This window comes from Trachypithecus francoisi, unplaced genomic scaffold, assembly GCF_009764315.1.
Source record: "Trachypithecus francoisi isolate TF-2019V2 unplaced genomic scaffold, Tfra_2.0 Lachesis_group0, whole genome shotgun sequence".
Lineage (NCBI taxonomy): Eukaryota > Metazoa > Chordata > Mammalia > Primates > Cercopithecidae > Trachypithecus > Trachypithecus francoisi.
The window spans coordinates 39,445,815-39,469,666 of NW_022681453.1; the positions used below are offsets into that span (position 1 = coordinate 39,445,815).

Consider the following 23,852-nt stretch of genomic DNA (forward strand, 5'->3'; position numbering starts at 1 on the left):
CAATAAATTTTACCATTTAGACATGGCCATAATATGGTAGACAGTGTCAATAAAAGTACGGAGCAAAGATGATCCCTGTCTTTTAAGTAATGCCTTCTAATTACATGCCGGAAATGATCACAAGAAATACCTAAGCTAACCAATGGCTCTTAAAATATAAGAACACTCAACAATGCATCTACAGTGATATAGATGTACCGCATGCATATATGCAGTTATATGTAGAATTAATTGCATAAGTAGACATTCAAAAAATTTTCCAATGTTTTCAAAGCCGACAAGAAAAATTTAAATTTAATTTGCATTTCTAACTAAAATCTGTTTGTTGAAAAAAAAATGCGTTCAAATGTTATTTGCTTCCTTTTGAGCAAAGTGGTGGCACTGGGCCTGTTATCTTTGGCAAACTTGTCTAAACTTTTCTATCTAATATTCTATATATCACTAGAGGGCACTGTGGTATTTAGGCCACTTTGACCTCTTCGAGTACGAAGAAAGGTCTTGAACTCCTGAGCAATGTCAGAAAGGTTAAAAAAGACACATTGAAAGGGAAAAAAATTGTTTTTGGTAACACCCTATTTTTATTTTTCTAAAACCAATAAAAAATGCATGATAAGTAGAAAAGTCAAATTCATAAAAATATACAGCTCATTTTGCAATACTCAAAGACTTGTCACCTCAGATCTGATGGGGAAAATTTTCATCCTCATCTCCTTGAGATTTAAATTGTGAGGCTGGAATTTGATTTGCATACATCCACAATTATAGACAGCTATTCCCTCTACATGGCTGAAGTCTCCTGCACTAACTAGAGGTAATTTCACTGCAGAACATTCAGGCGTGCAAGCTGAGAGCCACAAATGGGTTTGAAACAATTTATGATATCCGGCCTCCTTCGACATGTATTAGCATATACCTGGTTTCTTTAACATACACTTTGTTTTTCCAAAACCACAAACATAGTTGCTGGAATTTCATGTGGAAGTGCTTAAGGGGCTGAAAGTTAACACCTTTGTGATCCATGCTGCCTCATGGTGGCTGTTAAACAAAAGCCTCTTTGTCGAGGCTTTCTTGAAATGTTTTCTTAACATGTTCCAAGTAGTTTTAGGCAGGGAACTAAAGTAAACAAGATGTTACCATGATAAAAACACTTGTGAAAACATTACAGAGCACACTTAGTAGTTTCTTTCACATAAAACTCTTCACAGTTTTGAAAAGTAAAATTCACAGAAAAAAAATTTTAAAAAGCAAATTACCAATGAAATGTCCTCTACTGTCTACAGCTTTCGACCTTTTGGAAAGGGTCAAAGTTCCATCTCTGAGCATCTTCTTCAACATTTCTCTGTCTTCCATTAGAGCACATAGACAGTTTATTTTGGCTTTCAGAAATTACATACATCTGACGAACAAGCAAGGGAATTTTTGTTTTGTTTTGCATGGAGTTTTTCTTCGTGAGAAATCACCAAAAGAAAAAAATTCTTTTCAAATAGGATACTAAGCAAGGATACAAAGGATACTTTTAGTAGATGTTATACAAGTGGCCACCTCAAAGAAAAACTAGGGGAAATGGGAACATTTTCCCACAAGCACATAAGAGTACCTGGTGTTTGTGAAACTATGGGCCTGCGTCTGATTTTACATTCTAAGTTAAAAGCAGGGAAATGTGGTCAGGGTTTAACCTTCAAATCTTCTCCTCATTTTGTGAATGCATTATATGAGCATTAAAAAAAGGGAGGGGTAGGAAAGGGAAGAATTACAGATCCACGTTTTTACTGGTAAAGATTGTGTCTTTCACCTGGTTTGAAAAGAAGAAAAAAAAAAAAGGACTCAAGTGGGGAGAGGATGGAAGAACGCTGATGAGCTTCACCTCTCTGGATGATATGGGACTTGTTTTTGTTTTTCTGTTACCGGAGGATTCCAAGCAATGCGGGGCTGGACGATTTCATTAGAGTTAGCACGAGCACCTGCTGCTATCAGTTAGCGCTAACAAATGCAACAGTCACATGATAACTCATGGTTGATAGATTAAAAAAAAAACAACGCCAAAACTGCAAGTTGTTTTCAGAAGAAACAGGGAATTAAATGTGTACAATAGACTGGGTATCTGCTGATTCTGATAAAGCATCCCTCTGTTGGCGGTGAGGGAAAGACAACAGGATGGTTATTTGTACAGTATTTATCTTTGAAATCAAGGGCCCTGTGGTATACCTCACCTTGGGAACAAACACTGCAGAATGATCACAGAAAACTGTCAAATCTCTGGTTCTGATTTACCAACACTTAGGATATTTCTTCCTCAGGAGGGAAAAAATATGCTTCAGTTTTAGACCCGTGAGTGCCCCCTGCCACCTCTCTTTTTTATGAACCCCTCTCTCTGTTAACAGTGGCACAGTATTGACAGATGGGATTTTTATCCTGAAGAACCAAGCTTGGCCTCTGTAACAGTTACGGCTTATTAATCTGGAGCTGCAGAAGACCAGAAAGCTGTTACCTGGCAAAATCACTTCCTCTCCCTGAGTCTGAACCCTAAAAACTGGGTGGAAGAACCCAAGATCGAGGAAGTATAAAAACCATGGCTGGTCAATGAAATCATGGGGCATGACTCACATGGATACCTCCCCCTAAATATGACTAACTTGAGGGTTCTGTGAATCCAAGCTAACATAACCCTGGATAGCTATGTCCGGGGCCACAAATGCATTCCTCAGCTAAAAAACATGTTGGTGAAACCAAAAATGCTACAGAGCACACCGTGGTCCAAGGGACACAGTCATACTCGTTCCTTGCTCCTTATGCATGGTCAACGGCTGCTTTTGTACCGCAATGGCAGAGCTGAGTCGAGCTGCTGTGACAGAGACTGTATAGACTGCAATGCTGAAAATATTTACTGCCTGCCCCTTTATGGAAAAAATGTGCCATGCTGTCCCCTCTGTGTGGGACTTTTTACCAGAGGTCTCTGATTAAAACATTCTATTACAGAACAATTTCTTCTGATATATCAACGCTTCGTATAGTCACAACTCCTCTTCCTAGGTAGAAGGTCGGAAATTTTTGGATATTTAAAATTACCCATCCTTGAAATATAAATGTATCTAAGTAGGTTAAGAGGTTCTAATGCTTTTAAAGAGTGCCCAGTATGGGCTAGGCAGTTTATATGATGTACCTTTTATTTACTCATTCATTCATTTAATTTTTAGAGACAAGGTTTTGCTTTGTTACCCAGGCCGCAGTACAGTGGCATGAGCATAGCTCACTGCGGCCTCAAACTTCTGGGCTGAAGTGAGCCTCCCACCTTAGCTTCCCAAGTAGCTAAGACTATGGGCACATGCCACGGCACCCAGCTGATTTTTTTTTTTGGCAGAGACAGGGTCTTGCTATGTTGACCAGGCTGGTCTCACACTCTTGGCCTCAAAAAATCCTCCCACTTTAGCTTCCCAATGCATTGGGATTGCAGGGGCAAGCCACTCGTGTCTTGCCTGGTGTACCTTTTAATTCTAACACCCCTAAAAAGTGGTTAACATCCCAAATCACATGTGCTGATACTGAGGCTCAGATGACATGTGGCTAGTTCAAAGAACATATTAATAGTGTCTTCACTACCCAGTCAGCCTTTCTCCAAAACTTTCTTTACATCCATTGCCAAGTAGAAAGCAAACTGTCAATAAAAAGTGCTGCCTCTAACCAGGCTATATAATGCAGCAGTTAAGAATAAGTCTTCTGGGCCGGGCGCGGTGGCTCAAGCCTGTAACCCCAGCACTTTGGGAGGCCGAGGCGGGCGGATCACGAGGTCAGGAGATCGAGACCATCCTGGCTAACACTGTGAAACCTCGTCTCTACTAAAAAAAATACAAAAAACTAGCCGGGCGAGATGGCGGGCGCCTGTAGTCCCAGCTACTCGGGAGGCTGAGGCAGGAGAATGGCGGTAAACCCGGGAGGCGGAGCTTGCAGTGAGATGAGATCCGGCCACTGCACTCCAGCCCGGGCGACAGAGCGAGACTCTGTCTCAAAAAAAAAAAAAAAAAAAAAAAAAAAAAAAAAAAAAAAAAGAATAAGTCTTCTGAAGCCAGACTGCCTGGATTTGGACCTTGGCTCCACCTCTTATTAGTGTGTGACCTTGGGTAAGTCACTTAACCTCTCTGGGCTTTAGTTTCCTTAACTGTATGCTGGGAATACTACTACAATACTAGCATATGCTGTTTGTGAGGATTAAATGAGTTAATATATGTGAAACATTTCAGCACTATGACTGTTTTAAGGTTCAGCACTATTTAATTATAAACTATTACTAGAGGAGTGGAAAATCAAGGGAATAGAAAGTAGGTAAAAAAGAAAAAAAAATCTATGAAGTAACACTTAAATCGAGGTCAAAGCAATGCTACCTTTATTAAGTAAGAATACCAAGGAGAATTCAAGCAACACTGCTATCAACTTGCCTAAACCATAAGAAATCCCTTCTAAAAAGAGAGGGACAACTGAAGAGAAGCGTAGACTAGAAAACTTTTGGTCCACTGAAGCAACTGAAGATGCTTTCAGGATCTATGAATCCAGCAATCTGAGCAAAGTACTTGATGCATTACTCTCTGATGAAAATGATGCCCCCCCCCCCCCCAGTGACATCATTCAAAGAAGCCAGGTGGTTTTTATTTGAACCACAGAAGTTTGCTAGCTTCTTTCAGTTCGGTTCAATGGAAAACAAAGTTGGTTTCATCAAAGCCAATTTGATTTCCCTTTAGACTGAACAGAGAAGTGGGAGACGTGAATCTACAAAAAGACTAACTTATTTTCCACTGCACCAGGCAAGATCCTGATACCTGAAGACAACTCTGAATTTCCAAGAGTTAAAATCATGTTGTAGAGGAAAGAGTTAAAATCATGTTGAAATCCTGAATTTGTTACATACAACCAGTCAGCGTGTAACTCAGGAAAGCATCTAGGGGAGTTTCTTCTTACTCAGCATTTGCTCTCCCTTTGCTACTTTACAATATTCATTTTTACATTCTTGATCCAACACTCTCATACCTAGCCTCCATGAGGTTCACGTGGGGTGAACATCTCCCTCTGTTCTGGAGGCAGCATGTAATGCAACCCTGGGGATGTCATTGTGATTGGCTCAGAGCTAGAACACATGACTCAATCTGGGCCAATGACAGTCTCCCTAGGGCTTTGTCTGGTGCTACAGGGGAAGAGACACACTCTGGGACTGATAAACCTGTCCTCTTCAGTTCCACTTGGAAACAGCCCCCAAATGAAGGCAACACAGAAAAACAGAGCTAATGGACAATCAATACTCCAAAAGCCTTGGTTAAACCAGGATCTAGCCATGCTTGAAGCCAGCTGTACCAGTGGACCTCCTAGCAATAGGGGCCAATTATCATCCCTCACTTATTTATTTTTTTCACTTAAGCCAATTAAAGTTGGGTTTCTGTAACTTACAAACAAAAGTCATCTTACAAATATAAGTCAATAAGTAAGTACCAGGAAGTAACCAAGCAACAGTTGCAGGTTGATAGTGGGCATTCCAATTCCACTGAGCAAACAGGAACTGAGAACATGTCGTGTCATGTGCAAAACCACAGTAAATAATTGATAGGTGGTTTCCTATACAGGTGCCAGACTCCTAATACCTTTAGAAGAGAAATGGGCTTTTTTATAGGAATTGAATCTAGGCCCCAATTCTAATGATCTTTATTTTCTTTAATACTAAAATTATTCTCTCTCCTTTTTGGGATGATCTCCTAACAAATATAACCTAATTGTCAGCTCACATAATAAACGAACCTATGATTTGAGGATTTTTTAGGGTAGGAATATTTTAGCCATTAACAAAATGTTTAAAATGGGTCTAGAAACTGTCATTTCCCTTTCTGACTCTAAAACTGATATATGTTCCTGAGCTTATGGATAGCAATTTTAGAGTTCTAGAGACTTTATAACAATAAATCATATTTATAGATGTTTATTAGCCATTCTATGGGTGGAAGAAATCGGCACCAAGATATTTATCAAACCTAGCACTGGTGTACAAGAAAAAATCAGAATTTAAAAGTGGCTCTGCCAAATTCTTTTTCTCTCATTATATAAATATGATTAGGCAACTGATCAGGAAAGAACAAAACTAAGATTCTATAGTGAGTGATTTCTAAACAAAACAAAGCCCACTATCACTAATCTGAATAATAATAATTGTAAAGGGTTGCTGCTTAATTTAAAATAAAGCATTGCTGATCTTGATTGTTCATATTTAGAAGCAATTTCGGACATCTCTTTTAAAATATTTCTAAGTACTTAAGTTTTCAATGACCACATACTGCTTTCAGAGTGTAATACTGAGGCAAGTAAGCTATGAAACAGATTCACAGGCTTCCATTCATTAACCAAAAATGTATATTCACCAAAACTGCTTGCAGGTAACACTAGATATCTCTCTAAGGATGGCTTTATTACAATATTTGTATCCAGGTTCATGAAGATAGATACAGAGACTGTTCTAACAATATAAAGACCACACAAAACTGGAGACTTGCACATAAATCAGCTCACCTCTGTTTCCCTGGGGCTTGAATGAGAGAGAAAAGCTAGAAGGAGATGGTCTCCAACACCCAATTTGTAAATCATCACACATCCAGATGTACACATGGGCATATGTTATAGTTATACATGTGTATAAGTTATAGGTATACATGTGCATATGTGTGATTACATGTCTATAATATGTAACATATTGAATTCATAGGTTAATGATTCAATGATATTATGAATATATTTATATGATACAAAAATGCAGGGCAGTTTGGTCTAAATTTTTTTTTTCACTGACAAGGTAACACAGGTAAGGAATAGCATAGAAGCATTTCACTTCAGCTATGAGATTAATGTATTTCCTTATAGCGATGCTTTATAGGTGTTACAGCTTCAAATGGGCCAACTCAGGTTTTAGTCATACTTAACAGTAGACATTAAAGTTACTCCATTCTCCGTATAAGGACAAGAACCCGAACAGAAGTCAGTATCAATATAGGAAGTTAAGAATCAAATTGTTAGCTTTCCTCGGCATCCACTGTCTACATTTATATAATAAAGAATGGGTCCAATCACCAAGCTGCAATTGGCCAGTAATTGTCACCAATTTTATAAAAATATAGTGCACATGCAATTGCTTCAAAGTGAATAAAATACTAGGAATCCAACTTACAAGGGATGTGAAGGATCTCTTCAAGGGAAATGCAAACCACTGCTCAACGGAATAAAAGAGGACATAAACAAATGGAAGAACATTCCATGCTCATGGATAAGAAGAATTAATATCATGAAAATGGCCATACTACCCAAGGTAATTTATAGATTCAATGCCATCCCCAGCAAGCTACCAGTGACTTTCTTCACAGAATTGGAAAAAACTACTTTAAAGTTCATATGGAACCAAAAAAGAGTGTGCATTGCCAAGACATTCCTAAGCAAAAAGAACAAAGCCGGAGGCATCATGCTACCTGACTTGAAACTATACTACAAGGCTACAGTAACCAAAAAAGCATGGTACTGGTACCAAAACAGAGATATAGACCAATGAAACAGAACAGAGCCCTCAGAAATAATACCACACATCTACAACCATCAGATCTTTGACAAACCTGACAAAAACAAGAAATGGGGAAAGGATTCCCTATTTAATAAATGGTGCTGGGAAAACTGGCTAGCCATATGTAGAAAGCTGAAACTGGATCCCTTCCTTACACCTTATACAAAAATTAATTCAAGATGGATTAAAGACTTAAATGTTAGACCTAAAACCACAAAAACCCTAGAAGAAAACCTAGGCAATACCATTCAGGTCACAGGCATGGGCAAGGACTTCATGTCTAAAACACCAAAAGCAACAGTAACAAAAGCCAAAATTGACAAATGGGATCTAATTAAACTAAAGAGCTTCTGCACAGCAAAAGAAACTACCATCAGAGTGAACAGGCAACCTACAGAATGAGAGAAAATTTTTACAATCTGCCCATCTGACAAAGGACTAATACCTAGAATCTACAAAGAACTTAAATCCACAAGAAAAAAATCAAACAACCCAATCAAAAAGTGGGTGAAGGATAAGAACAGACACTTCTCAAAAGAAGACATTTATGCAGCCAACAGACACATGAAAAACTACTCATCATCATTGGTCATCAGAGAAATGCAAATCAAAACCACAATGAGATACCATCTCACACCAGTTAGAATGGTGATCATTAAAAAGTCAGGAAACAACAGGTGCCGGAGAGGATGTGGAGAAATAGGAACACTTTTACACTGCTGGTGGGACTGTAAACTAGTTCAACCATTGTGGACGACAGTGTAGCGATTCCTCAAGGATCTATAACTGGAAATACCATTTGACCCAGCCATCCCATTACTGGGTATATACCCAAAGGTTTATAAACCATGCTGCCATAAAGACACACATGCACACGTGTTTACTGCGGCACTATTCACAATAGCAAAGACTTGGAACCAACCCAAATGTCCATCAATGATAGACTGGATTAAGAAAATGTGGCACATATACAACATGGAATACTATGCACCCATAAACAAGGATGAGTTCACATCCTTTGTAGGGACACGGATGAAGCTGGAAACCATCATTCTGAGCAAACTATAGCAAGGACAGAAAACCAAACACCGCATGTTCTCATTCATAGGTGGGAATTGAACAATGAGAACACTTGGACACAGGAAGGGGAACATCACACACTGGGGCCTGTTGTGGGGAGGGGGAGGGGGGAGGGATAGCATTAGGAGATATACGTAATGTAAATCGCGAGTTAATGGGTGCAGCACACCAACATGGCACATGTATACACATGTAACAAACCTGCATGTTGTGCAAATGTACCCTAGAACTTAAAGTACAATATAAAAAAAAGATGACACCTCCAACAACAACAAAAAAATATATATTTTTTATGTATAGTGCATACGTCACTGATTTAATATGTAAGGGCATGATAAAAGTAAGCACTAAATAACTGCAAGTTTAATACTGGGATCATTTTTTTCTTTTTAAATCCCTGTCACTCTGAAAAATGGGTAAATACAGGCTCTGAGACTTATGCCTTTGGATGTAAGTCTTTTTCCCATTGTAGTACAACCCTCAATAGATTTTGTAACTATTCCTATGACAGTGCACCAGACCTTGTGATTTAGAGTCCACTCTCAAAGGGTTGAAGTGAAACTCTCCATCAAAAAGGCATTTTATGAGCAAAGCATGAACAGTGGGAGGTGTTGGCTGTGTAAAAGAAGAAAACAAAATAAAATCTTTCTTACTTTAGAAATGATTGGAAATCTTCGCACACTGCTTCACAGCCTGGCCACTTGCATACACCATGTCCATAGAGAGGATGGCTATGGGGGTGCTCCTCATGGGACAAACTGAAAGAAAACACACAGAAGACCAGAGAATGAATTTGCTGCCAAGAACCATTCCACCAGACGAGGATAAAAAAGGCAGGAGGAGCCCACATGGCCAAATGTGGACAAGACAAATCTGTGATTTCCCCCATCCCGTGTAATTGACTAATTAATTCTGCATTGTTTGCTAAAAGCAAGAATTAAATTGTACCTAAATGTATTTAGTCAAATGTTAGAATTGTACATCTATGTACGAAAAAGTGTTTGACAGGCTTTTGTTAGATGCAAAGCTCTTTACTCAGACTGCGAAGGAGTCTTTAAAAAGCTAGAACTTTTTTAATCTACATAATGAAAATGATAAAATCTGTACTTGATTTTGAGATTCTCTTGCTATATCTACAAGGAATATCACCCATTTTCTTCCTTTCCCTTCCCTTCCCCCAGAAACTGCTTTCATATAATCCCATATTTTTTCCCAAGTTAATTTTATCTAGCAGAGTACAATTAAATAATTTAGAATAATACCAAAATAATTTAGCAAGACAAATGTATCCAAGCAGATGATTACTTTTTTTTTAAAGCTAATAATGGCAAGAAGATTATATTCCTAAAATTCCTAACGCCAAGAGTGAGAGAAAATTCGGCATGAACACGAAGGGGTTAATCCTCCAGTGGGGTTCCAATCAATACGTAATGATCTGGCCACACGGATCCAAGTCATGGGATGCTTTGATCCGCACCATGTGGTGCTCGGGGAACAGTATCTGTTGCACTCGCTGATGAACCATATTCTCAAATATTTTCTCTATTATATTTCTGCATCCAGACTTCTTTCAGACAAATTATTTTTACAGTTGTTTCCATAACCTTAAATTCCATCAGATAGAAATGTAAAACTAACATTGAGAGTTCTGCTTCGTACTCAAGTGCATTCCCTTCCCGGGAAGGGCTATTTTGCAACTTACTCGACTGTCTCTGCCTGACTTTGAACCTCACGCACAGTGAATGATGATTACACAAGCACACACACGCGTGCGCACACACACACAAGAGGCCTGTATTTCATTTCATATTGCCATCAGGATGTATATTCATGTATTTTATCAATTTACATTCATAGAGCAGATGTACACAAACGCCACTTGTCCCTGACTTAGACAACCCACAGTAAGTGTATCATGAACACAAACCAAGGAGCCTCGAAAGTAAACACACAGACACACAGAACTACATCTGATCAAAGATAATTACATCTCCCTATGACTTTTGAATAATTTTGCTGGAAATCTAATACAATTTAAAGATAATAACAAGCTATTTTGTCCTAACACAGAAAACAGGTCTTAGAATTAAAAAAACAAAAAACAAAAAACAAAAAAGAAAAATTTTTTAAAAGGTAGAAAAATAACTTATAAAAATACAGAAAGGTGCCCCTCATACAAGAAAGGAAGACAGCAAGGGAACTCAAGTAGCTATAGTGAGATTTATAAAGCCAAACACAATAAAAGGATATTCCCTAAGCAGTTAAGAGAATAAAACTGCATTGGACTCAAGGAAAGAATTACTACCTATTTGTGTCCATCTTCAGATCTGTGAATGAATAAAATAGATAGAATGAAAAAAGAATTTTAAAAATTTATTAACAGTATTACAAATGAAAGAATACTTCAACAGTAGTAGAATTCTCAGATATTCTAAGGGGGAAGAAAATCATTTAAAAAGAAAACTTTTAATCCATAGCTTAAAAAGAAGAGAAAAATATCCCAACTTTAATAATTATTTTCTTTAGCAATTTTGAGATTATTCTTGTAACTTAAAAGAGTAAAATATTTTTGTTGTAGAAAACTTGAAAATCCTGAAAAGAAAAAAAACTACCTTCAAGTACACACACACTTGATAAGGTAAGGCATGAATATTTATATCATTCTTTTACATTTAACATAATTGTGTAAATACTTTCTCACGTTTTCAACTCATCTTCAAAAATCTTATTTACTGATGGGTAACAGTCCATTGCATGCCATCTTAACTCTAATTATATGCCAAATTTTAACCATTCCTCTATTTTGGACATTGAGTTCCTCTTCATGTTTGTTATATTTGTAAATAATGTTAGAAATAAAATTTACCAGCCTAAACATCCCAGTGTATCACAACTGACTGCTACCAGAAGATATATATATTCAGAGAAATAGAATCACTCAATTAATGAGTACCAAAATTTAACACTGAATATTCTATCAAGTTGCTCTTGAAAAATGCTACATGCCGAGTACATTCTTCGCCAGTATACATATTTTGTGTGATTTTGTTTCTATTTGGAAACGAGGAGCCTGAACTAGTTAGGATGAAAAATCAATATTACTAGTTAGAACTGTAAATGGTTAAACGGCTGTGCTTCCTGGGTTAAGCTGGGGGTGTTCTGAAAATAATAATACAAGAGAAAATAATAATATGCATTCACTAGCAGGGTTTTGGACTTGAAATAAAATGTGTAGAATTTAACACGATGTTTGCTGTTCCCCATCCTGTTTTTAGTTAACTTACTTGTGAAGGATCCAAGATCTGAAAAAAAACTATTCACGTCTAAGAATTTACTTTTAGTTCAACTTGTTATCACTACTTCAAAGGGCAGGTAACAACTCACTAGGGCCTTAGAAGGCAACCAGTTGTAACCGAAGTCTAAAGAAACTCATACTCTTCACACACGGGTACATTTACACATTCAGAAGACCGCTTGTGAATCTGTCTCTTGTTAAAAAATGTCTTTATTATGAAAAGATTACATGTTCTTGTTTTTACAGGTTCACATATTAAACTGCAGTGGCTCCTGAAGGAAGTGCACCCCCACACACCAACCTAGGCATCATTTGCCATTCTGGTTTACACTGCATTTCTCTTCTAACACGTTATTATTTTAGAAAATGGAAACATACGGTACACACTATTGTCATTTGCTTTTCATATTTAACATAAAACTGGACACTTTTAAATACACAATTGTCTGACACAAAGTGTTTGGTTTTGGAAGGAGAGAGAACAAGCTGGCAGAGGTGACTTGTTAGCATCTTTTTGGAAAGATACCTAAGAAACTGGAACAACTGTTGCCTCTGGGGAGGGGTACAGGGAGTCAGGAGTAGCAGGGAAACTCAGTTTTCACCATACTTTTTATATCTTTTGAAGTTTTAATTTTGCACATTGTAGGAACTGTTGCTGTGCAATTATTAATTTTTTTGCACACATGTGTGTGTTTGCATATATGTATGCAGTAGGAAAAGAATCAAGTGCTATGCAGGACTTGATTTCCAGTCTGCCGTGTGCTCTAACAGTGGCACAGTGAATACCACACACCCGCTGCACGTGTGACTGGGTCTCGCTTTTAGCTTTGCAGTCATTCTGTATGAAGCATCATTGGACAACACCAGCTGCCCCTCTGAATGGGAGCTTTTCTGTTTTCTCAAAAAAGTGGAACAAGCATTTATATTCTTGCTGCCTTTTGGGTCGTGCCAAAAAAGACAAGAAGGGAAATAAAAATGAGGAAAATAATGTTTCTATCTTGAATTAATTTAGAGCTACATTTGCAGGATGAAACATGGTGGGAAAAGGATGATCTGGGCATCTGATGGTAAAATAAAGCAGTGAGCCTAATCATTTAAGTAAATTATTCAAGGGTAAACTCACCAATGTGTAAAGTATCATTTCTGAAAAGCTGCCAGGGTCAGTGATGAAAATAGGTAGGTTTTGTTTTTAAAAGACTTAAACATGTTTGCCAAAATGAGACTTGTAAAACTTTAGGGCCAATTGTTTAATAAGGTGTATTTTACTACAAACTCCCAGGTTGAATATTCCTAGGGGCAGGGATCACTTTTTCAGCTCCACATACTTAGTACCTCCAACAGAACATGGGTTTGAGGCCAGACGCGGTGGCTCACGCCTGTAATTCCAGCACTTTGGGAGGCTGAAGTGTGTGGATCATTTAAGGTCAGGAGTTTGAGACCTGCCTGGCTAACATGGTGAAACCCCATCTCTACTAAAAAATACAAAAATTAGTCAGGTGTGGTGGTGGGCACCTGTAATCCCAGCTACACAGGAGGCTGAGACAGGAGAATCACTTGAACCTGGAAGGCAGAGGTTGCAGTGAGCCCGATCATACCACTGCACTCCAGCCTGGGTGACAGATGACAGAGCAAGACACGGTATCCCCAAAAAAAACAAAACAAAAAACAAAACAAAACAAACAAACATGGGCTTGATAAACGTTAGGTGGATTTATGAATGAACAGACAGTAAATATATTGTTCTATTTCATTTCTGTGTGGATATACACTCAACTGGTGTTTGCCTTTTTAAAAAAAGTCTTGTAGGTAAAGACCAGAATTATGCAAAGCTACATGAGAAACTATCGTTATGACACTTTCTATTATTTAATTTTATTCTGAATATATAAAACACAGATAGTATGCATTTGAGAAAAGCCAGTTAATTTAAATTTTTCTTGATAATCCTTGATATGTAAAAATTAAATATAATTTTAACACAAAAATAGTGATAGCATTTCAGATTAGAAAGAACCAACTTGCATGAAAAGTATAATTACATATAAATATGTAATAATTTCTGACGTTATATGATACCAAATCCAGTATATATTCAGTAGGATATAAGGGTGTCATTTTCAATGACAGTTAAGTAGGATATTTTCTTCTATTTATTTTTTTCTGCATCAAAGTATACCACCCAAGGTCTTCACTTCAACACTGACCTTAGTTTTTGAGACCATTTTATATAATGGTTATGGTTCCTTATGACATTTCATGGTTACATTCCTAAGGTCACTACTTAACCAAAGCTTCAAACTGGAATTATTAAATCCACCTGCTAAATAAGGACAACGTCTCAATTCTGCTGTCCGCAGTCTTTAGTGATCCTTACACTGTTAGTCCTGGAAGCTAATTTCCCCTGTGGTAACTAAGAGGGAAGAATTTCTGAAGGAGATGAAGCGAAGAGTGACCTTGCTATCTGCCAAGTCATTTCCTGCCAACTGAAATGCCAGTTTTCCCTTCACCTGAAGGCAGATTCCCAGCTTTTCCTGTGCACTGACCCAAGTTCTCATGTCTGTCTTTTATGTTTCCCCTTAATTTTTCTTCCCTTTTCCAAATCTGCCTCTTTCCAAATTTGTTTTCCTCCTCTCCAAATTTCCGATTTATCTGTAGCAAAAGGCTACACGTATCTGTGCCCATTAGGGTTTATGCTTCCCCACAAACACCAAAAAAAGGAAATCCTGCCCAGATTATAAACTGTATTTTATTTCACTGGCATGGTATTTGATAAATTAAATTATAGAAGACTACGTTGGTTGTTCTCCACTCACTCAAAATTGTGGAAATACATTTTTCAAGTTTTACTGAGTTACAGTTTACATATCATACAATTCACTCATTTAAAGTGCATAATTCAATATTCACGGAGTTGTATAACCATCATCACCAGTTACTTTTGGAACATTTTTATCATCCCTCAAAAGAAATCCTGTACCCATTAGCAGTCATTCCCCACTTCCTCCCAACTCCCAGCCCCCGCCAATCACTAATCTTTCTGTCTCTAGAGGTGTATCTATTTTGGACATTTCACATCAAGGGAATCATACAGTATATGTTCTTTTTTGCCTTGCTTCTTTCATTTCCCATAATCCTTGGAGGTTCATTCGTTTACACTGTAGCATTTACTAGTACTTTATTTCCTTTTGTAACTGAACAGTATTCCATTGTACATACATAGCACATTTATCCATTCATCTGTTGATGAACATTTGGGTTATTTTCACATTTTGGCTATTGTGAGTATTGCTGGTATGAACGTGGACGTACATGTACTCTAAGCATCTGTTTTCAATTTTAGGGGCTATCTACCTAGAAGTTGAATTGTTGGGTTCTATAGTAACTCTACGGTTGACATCTGCAAGAACTTTCAGACCACTTTCCAAAGCACTTTATATTCTCACCAGTGCTGTGTGAGGGTTCTAATTTCTCCATGTCCTTGCAAATACTTGTTGTGTATCTTTATTCCAGCCATCCTCACAGCTAGGAAATGGTACCTTATTGTGCTTTTGATTGAATTTCCCCAATGATTAATGAGGCTGCACATATCCTCATGTGCTTACTGCCACGTGTGTATCTTCTATAGAAAAATGTCTATTCAGAGCCTTGGCCTATTTTTTAATTGGGCTGTCTTTTTGCAAATATTTACTCCTGTTTTGTGGGTTGTCTTTTCACTTTTTTTACGGTGTGCTTTAAAGCACAAACATTTTGAATTCTGATGAGGTCCAATTTATATATATTTTTGTTTGGTTCCTTCTGTTTTTGGTGTTACATCTCGGAAACCATTGCCTAATGCAAGGCAACAAAGATTTACCTCTAGGTTTGCTTCCCAGAACTTTATAGCTCTAGCTTTCACATTTAAGCCTGTGGTCTAAGTTAATTTTTGCATATGATATGAGTCAGGGGTCCAACTTCATTTTTTTAAATGTTGTCCCAGCACCGTTTGATGAAAATACTACTCTACCCCCAATGAATGGTTTGATACTTTTGTCGAAATGAACGTAAATGTAGGCGTTGGCATTTTTTAAATTTCACTTTTCTTAGATTTCTTTTTCCCCAACATACTGCTCATGTTTTCAAAAGAATTTATAGTTAAAATTATATAACAACTTTCAAAATTACATTAAGCTATAAAATAACTTTTGAGGTTTGACGGGTAGCAGGAGAGATAGATTTTTAATAAAAATAAAACCATAGCAGCCGAACTTTTTGAAGAATAAATGCCTAGGGGAAACTTTGTTTCCCAGATCCTGTTGATCCTTTGTGTACTGAAAAACCTCTGCAGAATGTGCTACGTGGCTTTCTCTGCTTAACATGTAAACGGAGTATAACTGTTCCTTTTCCTGAGGGCCAGCGCTATTTCTCTATAGGAAGGGTTGGGAGCACAGTGTCGGGAGGCCTCATTTGTCATGACAGCTCTGCTTGTAACCAGGAATCCTGCAAGTCCTTTCACTGCTCTGCCCTCCAGTTCTCTCGTTTGAAAACTGAAGAGAATCACACAAGAGCTCCTCCCAGTGGTAAAACCTCCACCAAACTTCCACCAAGGATATGCAGATGGCACAGGGAATAGGCACCAATGGCACATCCTGGTACTGACAAGATGAATAAGGAGTAGGTGCTGAATGGATATCTGTTAAAGGAGTGAATGAAGCTGTTCAGGAAGGAGCATTGGTGTCTTCATCACGGCTGTGGAGCGGGGGGCTGCTTGCTATTCCCCTCTCACTTATCCCTAACCAAATGCAAATACACAAACCAAAAAGCACTATACACCCCTTTCCCACCTCCTTTGACTTAAAAGCTGTTCTGCCTCCCTCCCTTCCCCACTGGCCACCTTCTTCATTCCCACCATTTAGGACTTTCATCCATTTAGCCAACATTTATGGAACTCTGAGCCTGAGACAGGCACCGAGCATACTCATCAGAAAGGCCATTTTGTTGACAAAAGACTTCTATGTCTCTCTGTCTGTTATCCTTCCAAATTATTTGGTCCCAGGTCTATCTCTATGTCAACCTAACAACACTGTAAGCCACAGAATCCTCCTTTTCCAGGTCCATCCCAGCCTGTGATTTTTGTCTGAACAGTAAGAGACTGCTTATTCCCAGCCGAAACATTACATTAAATCAGACACCTTGGGTTTCTAGAAAGCTGTTCTCTTCATAAACAGTTTTAGCCCTATCACTAATAAGGAGCGTCCTAAGTTACACTTAAGCTACAATGGCATGTATCAATGGAAGCCACTACTATTTTAAAGCTTTTACATTTATTTGCTGATTCTTCAATGACAGCTTATACAAAATGATCCTACTTTCTCTTTTCTCTCTTCACTTTTTAGTTCTTATCACATTTCCCTGCCTGTGACTTTGTTATCATGTCTTACTTTCAATGAGATTGTACTGAACCATATCACTTACTTCTTAGGTTTGAAGATGGGAATATGAATTTGATCTGAGAACATTCTAGTGATGAGGCTATATCTGAAAATATAATCGGACTTCTGATTTGAAATTATTAAATTTACAAAAACTAATTGTTATCAAATATTTGTGAAATATTTGATCATTAACGTGAATGAAACATGCTCAGTCACATAAAATGATACCAAACTAGACAAGCAGGACTTGAACCTGGATCGCAACGACCTCTTCTAAGAACAATGTAGATTCACAATCTCAAAGACATGATTCCTTAAATACTTAGTACTATTTTCCACTTTACAGTTTATTCTTCTGGCGTTTTTCACACTATTGTATAGCCCCTCAAAATCAGCTGAAGTCCAATCACAGTCTCTTGCAGAAAACAGAACAACAGGTAGAGTTTCTTCACGTTCCATACTATAGCTACAGGGGGAAAAGGTCTTACATCTGCCCGAAGAAGAGCAGATGAGACGTGGGAAAAGGAGAAGCGACGATGCAAGCGCCGCATGCGTTTCCCTGGCAGCTTTGTAAAAATGACCTTTCTCCTTCAACTGTCACTGAAAACACTTTGAGAAGCAGATGGGCTTCTTATTTCACACCGAAGAGTTGGGAGACAACTTAGACACTGCATTTCTAGCACACTGCCTTAATTTTCACTTCTCACTCACTGCAGAAAAACACCACCCTACATGTGTATTAATCAGTTTTCCAAAAGTAAGTTGACAATGGGTCCTGTAATCCTCCCACAAAGAGAAGGGTGTTTTATTAAAGCCTATTAAAGGGCCTACCCTAGAATGAGTAAGGATGGAGTTCTCTACAAACTGTAACAAACACACATGCTTCTCTCTCTTTCTCTCTCACGCAGGGAATCCTTGACTCTTCTTCCCCAGAACGCTCATCATCTCAATTTTCTGCTGCTTTTCAAATCATGTTTAATTAGAGGATTTCACATTCCCTTGTGATACGATATTCATGAGTAAAACTTGCAATTGGAGTGACTGTGAATTAGTCTATTAAGTGCCAGATTTGTGCTTTTAAACAATGATGGAGATTATTGTTATTATCTGCTCTCAATATTGTGCTCCGAGATGTGAGGGCTACCTTAACTAACTTTACATCTGAAATGCAAGCTATTAACCATTTATGTCCAGAGTTGGTTTCTGTTCCCCCCTTCTTTCTTGATTTGCAAATTATGCTGGGAGAAATAGAGAGTTATTTTTCTATAGTGGTTCTCAGGGCACGGTCCACCAGTGGCGTGCTGGGTGGGTTTGCATGGTATACCCTCACTTTCATAGTTCTGAACTTATAGTCATCTGCGTTGGAAAAAGCTTTTATGAGGACATCAGAAACCTGATTTCTCAGTAGTTACTTTTTACACAACCCATTTAAACGAGACAACTTATGAACAATATTAAGTAGATAGTAGTAATAAGTATATGCAGATAAGCCAAAAATTGAGAATGGCAGGAGAATGACTCCAAGAATGTTGACTGGGCCCGAAGAGACTGTAAGAACTGTGTCTGGAGAAAAGGGCATACAACCTTCCTTTCCCATTGCTATTCCTAGAGTAGTGCTTCTTGAACTTTACTACAGATATAAATCCAATTTGGTGGTTCTGGGTGGTGGGGTGGGGCACGACTACGCATGTGGAAAAAGCCCCCAGAGTTGCTGGTCCATGGACCATAACTTGAGTACTAAGGATCTTGGGTGTTCCCTGCTCTGTATCTGATCTAAAAATGTCTATGCTTAAAGAAACAGTCACAAGGGTGCCTTCTTTATAAAGTGTGGGTTGAAAAGCAAGGTGGACGGATATAGATAAATAAGCAAGGGGGTGGCACTGGGCAACCTCACCAAGTAATAGTTGTAAATTCACAGAAATGTTTGCTGGCTCAAAGTTATTTAAAAATTAATGCAAGGCTGTATTTCTTTTTTGTTTTTTAAACATAACAGGTAAGGCTGAAGGAAGTTAGCACAGGGAAAAGGTCACCTTCTGTTTCTGTTTAACAAACAACAATTTTACATCAGCACAGATCTTTTGGGTGATATGGTCAGTGATTAATGTTTACCGGATATTACACTGATCAGGAATATCCCAGAGTAAACTGCTGAATCAATGAGTTTGACAGCATCTCAAAACTTCACAGTCCCCAAACTCTAGGTCTGCTTTAAGCATCTTCTAAGCCCGGTTCATATCCCTGAGGATGTATGTGAGGAAAAGCAGAGTCACGAATCAACTTTTTAGGAAGGTTAAGTGACAGTCTTGACTTTTCCTAGGAAATCAGAAATCAGGGTATACCAGGAAGGCAGGGTTTCCATGCGCTTGGCACAGTACCATATTCAGTCAAGGTCCCTTCCCTCTGAAAAATGAGAAAAACCTATCAAAACATCCCGACTCATGATATGCACACACGCAACGGAGTCCACACAATGTCAAATGGAGCAAGAAGGCATACTTTGAAGATCTGAGATGTATCTTCATTTGTAATGGACCAAAATATTATCTAGCGTCTCCAACTTCTGATTTCACAGGTGTCATTTCTTAGAATAAGGCTCATTTTATTTAAGAAATGACTTGATTTAAAGAAAATAATACAAATAATCACATAAGCAGATAGGGGAAACCTCACGACAACGGGGCGTGTATTCAAATGACTCAAGTTTGGAAAAGCAAAAGCTCATAAAGTAGTCCTTGAGGATCCAGCCCCTAGCTGGGTTAACTTCGCAGGTTGACGCTGACTCAGTAGCAAGTCTCTGAAGACGTACTTTAATTTGAATGTTCACAGGGGATGGCAGAGCCTCAGGGTCATTCCGGACGTATGGGTCAAAGACCCACAAAGGCCCCACCCAACAGCACAGTGTAGTGTGTCTGATGCTTTTAGGACTAGAGCTTCTTCCTCCAGATTTAAGGACATCTTATTTGTAAGCTATCTATGTGACTAGCAATTGGCTGCTTTACCAATGGTAAGAACCTGAGGCTAGGTGCCACGAAAGGTAGTTAAGTCTGGCAGTTATTCTCATCACTAACCATGGCACCAATCTCCCCTACCTCCCCACTTTCCAGCCACACTGGGCAAAATGTGCCATCTTGATTCCCAGATGCCAGGAGCATGTATGTGGCATAGCAGGAGAATGGAGCAGAGAATCAGAGCTGTAGTATCTGAGGCTGGTTGGTGTGTTTGGATCACAATGCAATCGCAAACAGAGCAGGTGATGACAAGCACAAAATGCCTGTATTTGCAAGGTGATGAGTGAAGGAATAAATAAAGGAAAAGAGCAAGAAGAGGCAGCAGTCCAGCTTTTGTTTCTGACACCAGTAAGGGCGATTCTGAGTTTGTAACTAAGAGTTTACCACTGGCAGTATTAACACTGGGATCTCGTTAAGAAAACAGAATGCTTTCCAAAAAGTGGTGTGAGCAACTGTGTCAATACAGACATAGGGATCACTAATCCAAAAGTTATTAACACCATTAGGCAGGCATTCTCATTATGTCAACGCAAGTGTGTTTGCACTGGTGAGTCACAAGGTCTATGTGGAACCTTGTCCATACGTTAGAGGAACTAATGACACCCCAAAAAACCAAAGACCATAAACAAAGTTTCAAAATTAATTCTTATTTTGTTTCCCTCCCTAGTACTCTATGGGAGTCAGCAAAAGATTTCTAAGAGTTACATCATACTTCAAAAGTAGAAGGACCATATACAAGGGCCAGACCAGAAAGCAGGAGATGAAGGGAAAGTGAGCTAAAGATACAAAATGGCTCCAAACTATCAGGTACTTGCTTGTGTGTTTCCTTAGAATTACTCCCTACTTTATGTAATTACATTCATTTCTCTATAGTATAAGATGCCTCATTAACATCTTCTCTTCTCTACCTTTAATTCAGCAGATTTTATTAAACAATTACTTTGTGATAATCATGTTGGGTTCTTAGATCAGTCTCCAAAACTGGGATGCATATCACCTACGTCATATATTTAAGATATGATATTACACACATGAGTCATAATATTAAGATTTCTGTATACATCTATTAGTATTAGAACTTGGAAATGTAGACACACATTTCTCACCCTCTTAGCCACTAATTTTTATAACGACAGTACTATATATTAGAAACATGTATATAATTAATACATACACTTAGTAGGGGTACATATTCAACATTTTTATACTGATAGGGTAAAAAATCAAGTTTGGTGCTCACTGGCATTGACTACAACTAGAAGTAAGTTCTCGTTCTCGGAAAGAGTTCTGCCCAATTCTCCAGTTGGGGAGACAGCGATAACTGAACAGATGGCTGGAACACAAAAGTACTGTAACATCTGATCTGGGCCTTAACGTATCAGTAGGAGCTCAGGTGATGAAAGGAATAAAGTGAGAGCAAAGAACTGAAGCACACACAAAAAAATCTAGGAAGACAAAACCAGAGCCCTTACAAATGAAATTACAGCCAAAATTGAAAGAAAAAAAAATTTTTTTTTCTTTTAAATTTTGCTCCATAAAATAGCTTGTATTCGGCCACAGTCTTGAGAATTTTTCTCTCTGAAATGTTGAGTCTTGGCACTGAAACCTGAATTTTCCTAAGTAATGGTAATCCAGATTACTTATCCATCACTTTGAACTTTAGTAGAATGTCACACCATAAGGATACCAGGTGGGGATGTTGTAGGGCAGTGGTTCTCAGAGTCCGGTCCTAGGGAACTTGTGTAAAAAATGCAAATGTGGGGGCCCCACCCCAATTTACTGAATCAGAAACACTAAGGGTGGAGCCCAGTAGCCTGTACTTTAGCCATTCCTCCAGGGGGATTCTGAGGCAAGCTAAAGATTGAGATGTACTCGTAGCAGAAACTTAAATTTTCTCATGGTTTGGAGTATCTACAGGTATTGACAACAGCTAACCAGGTTCTTCTATAGCAGTGCTCCCCAATCTTTTTGGCACCAGGGACTGGTTTCACGGAAGACAATTTTTCCAGGAACCGGGGGGCAGAGAATGGTTGTGGGATGATTCAAGCACATAATATTTATCGTGCATTTGTTTCTATTATTGTTACACTGTAATATATAATGAAATAATATTACAACTCATCTTAACGTAGAATCAGTTGGGAGCCCTGGGCTTATTTTCCTACAACTACAGACAGTCCCATGGCGGGGTGATGGCAGACAATGACAGATCATCAGGCACTAGATTCTCATAAGGAGCATGCAACCTAGATTCCTTGCGTGTGCGGTTCCCAACAGGGTTCATGCTCCTGTGAGAATATAATGCCTCACTGATCTGATAGGAGGTGAAGCTCAGGTGGTAATGTGAGCGACGGGGAGTGGCTGTAAATACAGATGGAATTACACTCGCTCACCTGCCTCCCCTCCTGCCATGTGACCTAATTCCTAACAGACCATAGACCAGTATCAGTCTGTGAACTGGGGATTAGGGCCCCCTGTCTTACAGCACCTGTGGCCAAAGAGTGGCAAGTATAGACATCGCATTAGTTCACTTTCTACTGAACATTTCATGTAGTCTCTGCAATGAAATTTAGTGCCTACTGTACGCCAGGCTGGCTGTGCTGGATGGTGGGGATGTCGCAATGGACAAGAGAGATAAAACTTTTCCTTTACAGAGTTCATTGTGTTAGAAAATCTCATGTGAGGCAGATGTAGGGGGACATACACACACTATGATGTTCCACTAGTGTTCGTTTTTATTTTTTATTTTTTAGAGACAGAGTCTTGCTCTGTCGCCCTGGCTGGAGTCCAGAGGTGTGATCTCGGCTCACTGCAACCTCTACCTCCCGAGTTCAAGTGATTCTCGTGCCTCAGCCTCCTGAGTAGCTGGGATTATAGGCATGCACCATCATGCTCAGTTAATTTTTCTATTTTTTGTAGAGACAGGGTCTCACTATATTGGCCAGGCTGGTCTCAAACTCCTGGCCTCAAGTGATCCACCCGCCTGGGCCTCTCAAAGTGCTGGGATTGCAGGCATCAGCTACCACGCCTGGCCCAGTTTTAACAAGTCATGCCCTGTGTTACGTTTTGTATATACTTCTATCACCATAGTTATTAATAATATGATGACTTTCAAGTGTCTGTTTCTATATTTGTTTCTCTGATTAGCCATGAGCTCCTGAAGGGGAAGAACTACGTTGTGGTCAACTTTTAATTCCCAGAATCTACAGTGTTAGTATACAATAAATGCTCAATACATGTGGTATGAATCAATACGTAGCTTTAATAATAATTAACAATAGTATTTATTGAGCACCCACTATGTGCCCAGCAACTAAAACATATATTAACTCATTTAATATTCACAATTTGATCTAAGATGAGGTAAGGGCTGGCAGCATACCCGATTCAGGGGTGGGAAACTGAGGCACACCAAGCTCAAGTAACTTAAGTACAGCAGCCTACATTCTTCAGTCCAGTCTTTGGACTGGGTTAACCGGGTTAAC

The 23,852-nt window shown here is 38.7% G+C and overlaps 1 protein-coding gene across 19 annotated transcripts in view; it reads right to left on the bottom strand.

Annotated features, from left to right (window-relative positions):
- Nucleotides 1–23,852, bottom strand: part of FOXP1 (forkhead box P1) — a 639,577-nt gene that overhangs the window by 51,879 nt on the left and 563,846 nt on the right. For all 19 annotated transcript variants that reach the window (XM_033210432.1, XM_033210433.1, XM_033210442.1 and 16 more), the window contains one exon: nucleotides 9,307–9,411. In XM_033210432.1, the coding sequence (XP_033066323.1) occupies nucleotides 9,307–9,411 (105 nt within the window). The remainder of the gene's footprint in view (nucleotides 1–9,306; nucleotides 9,412–23,852) is intronic.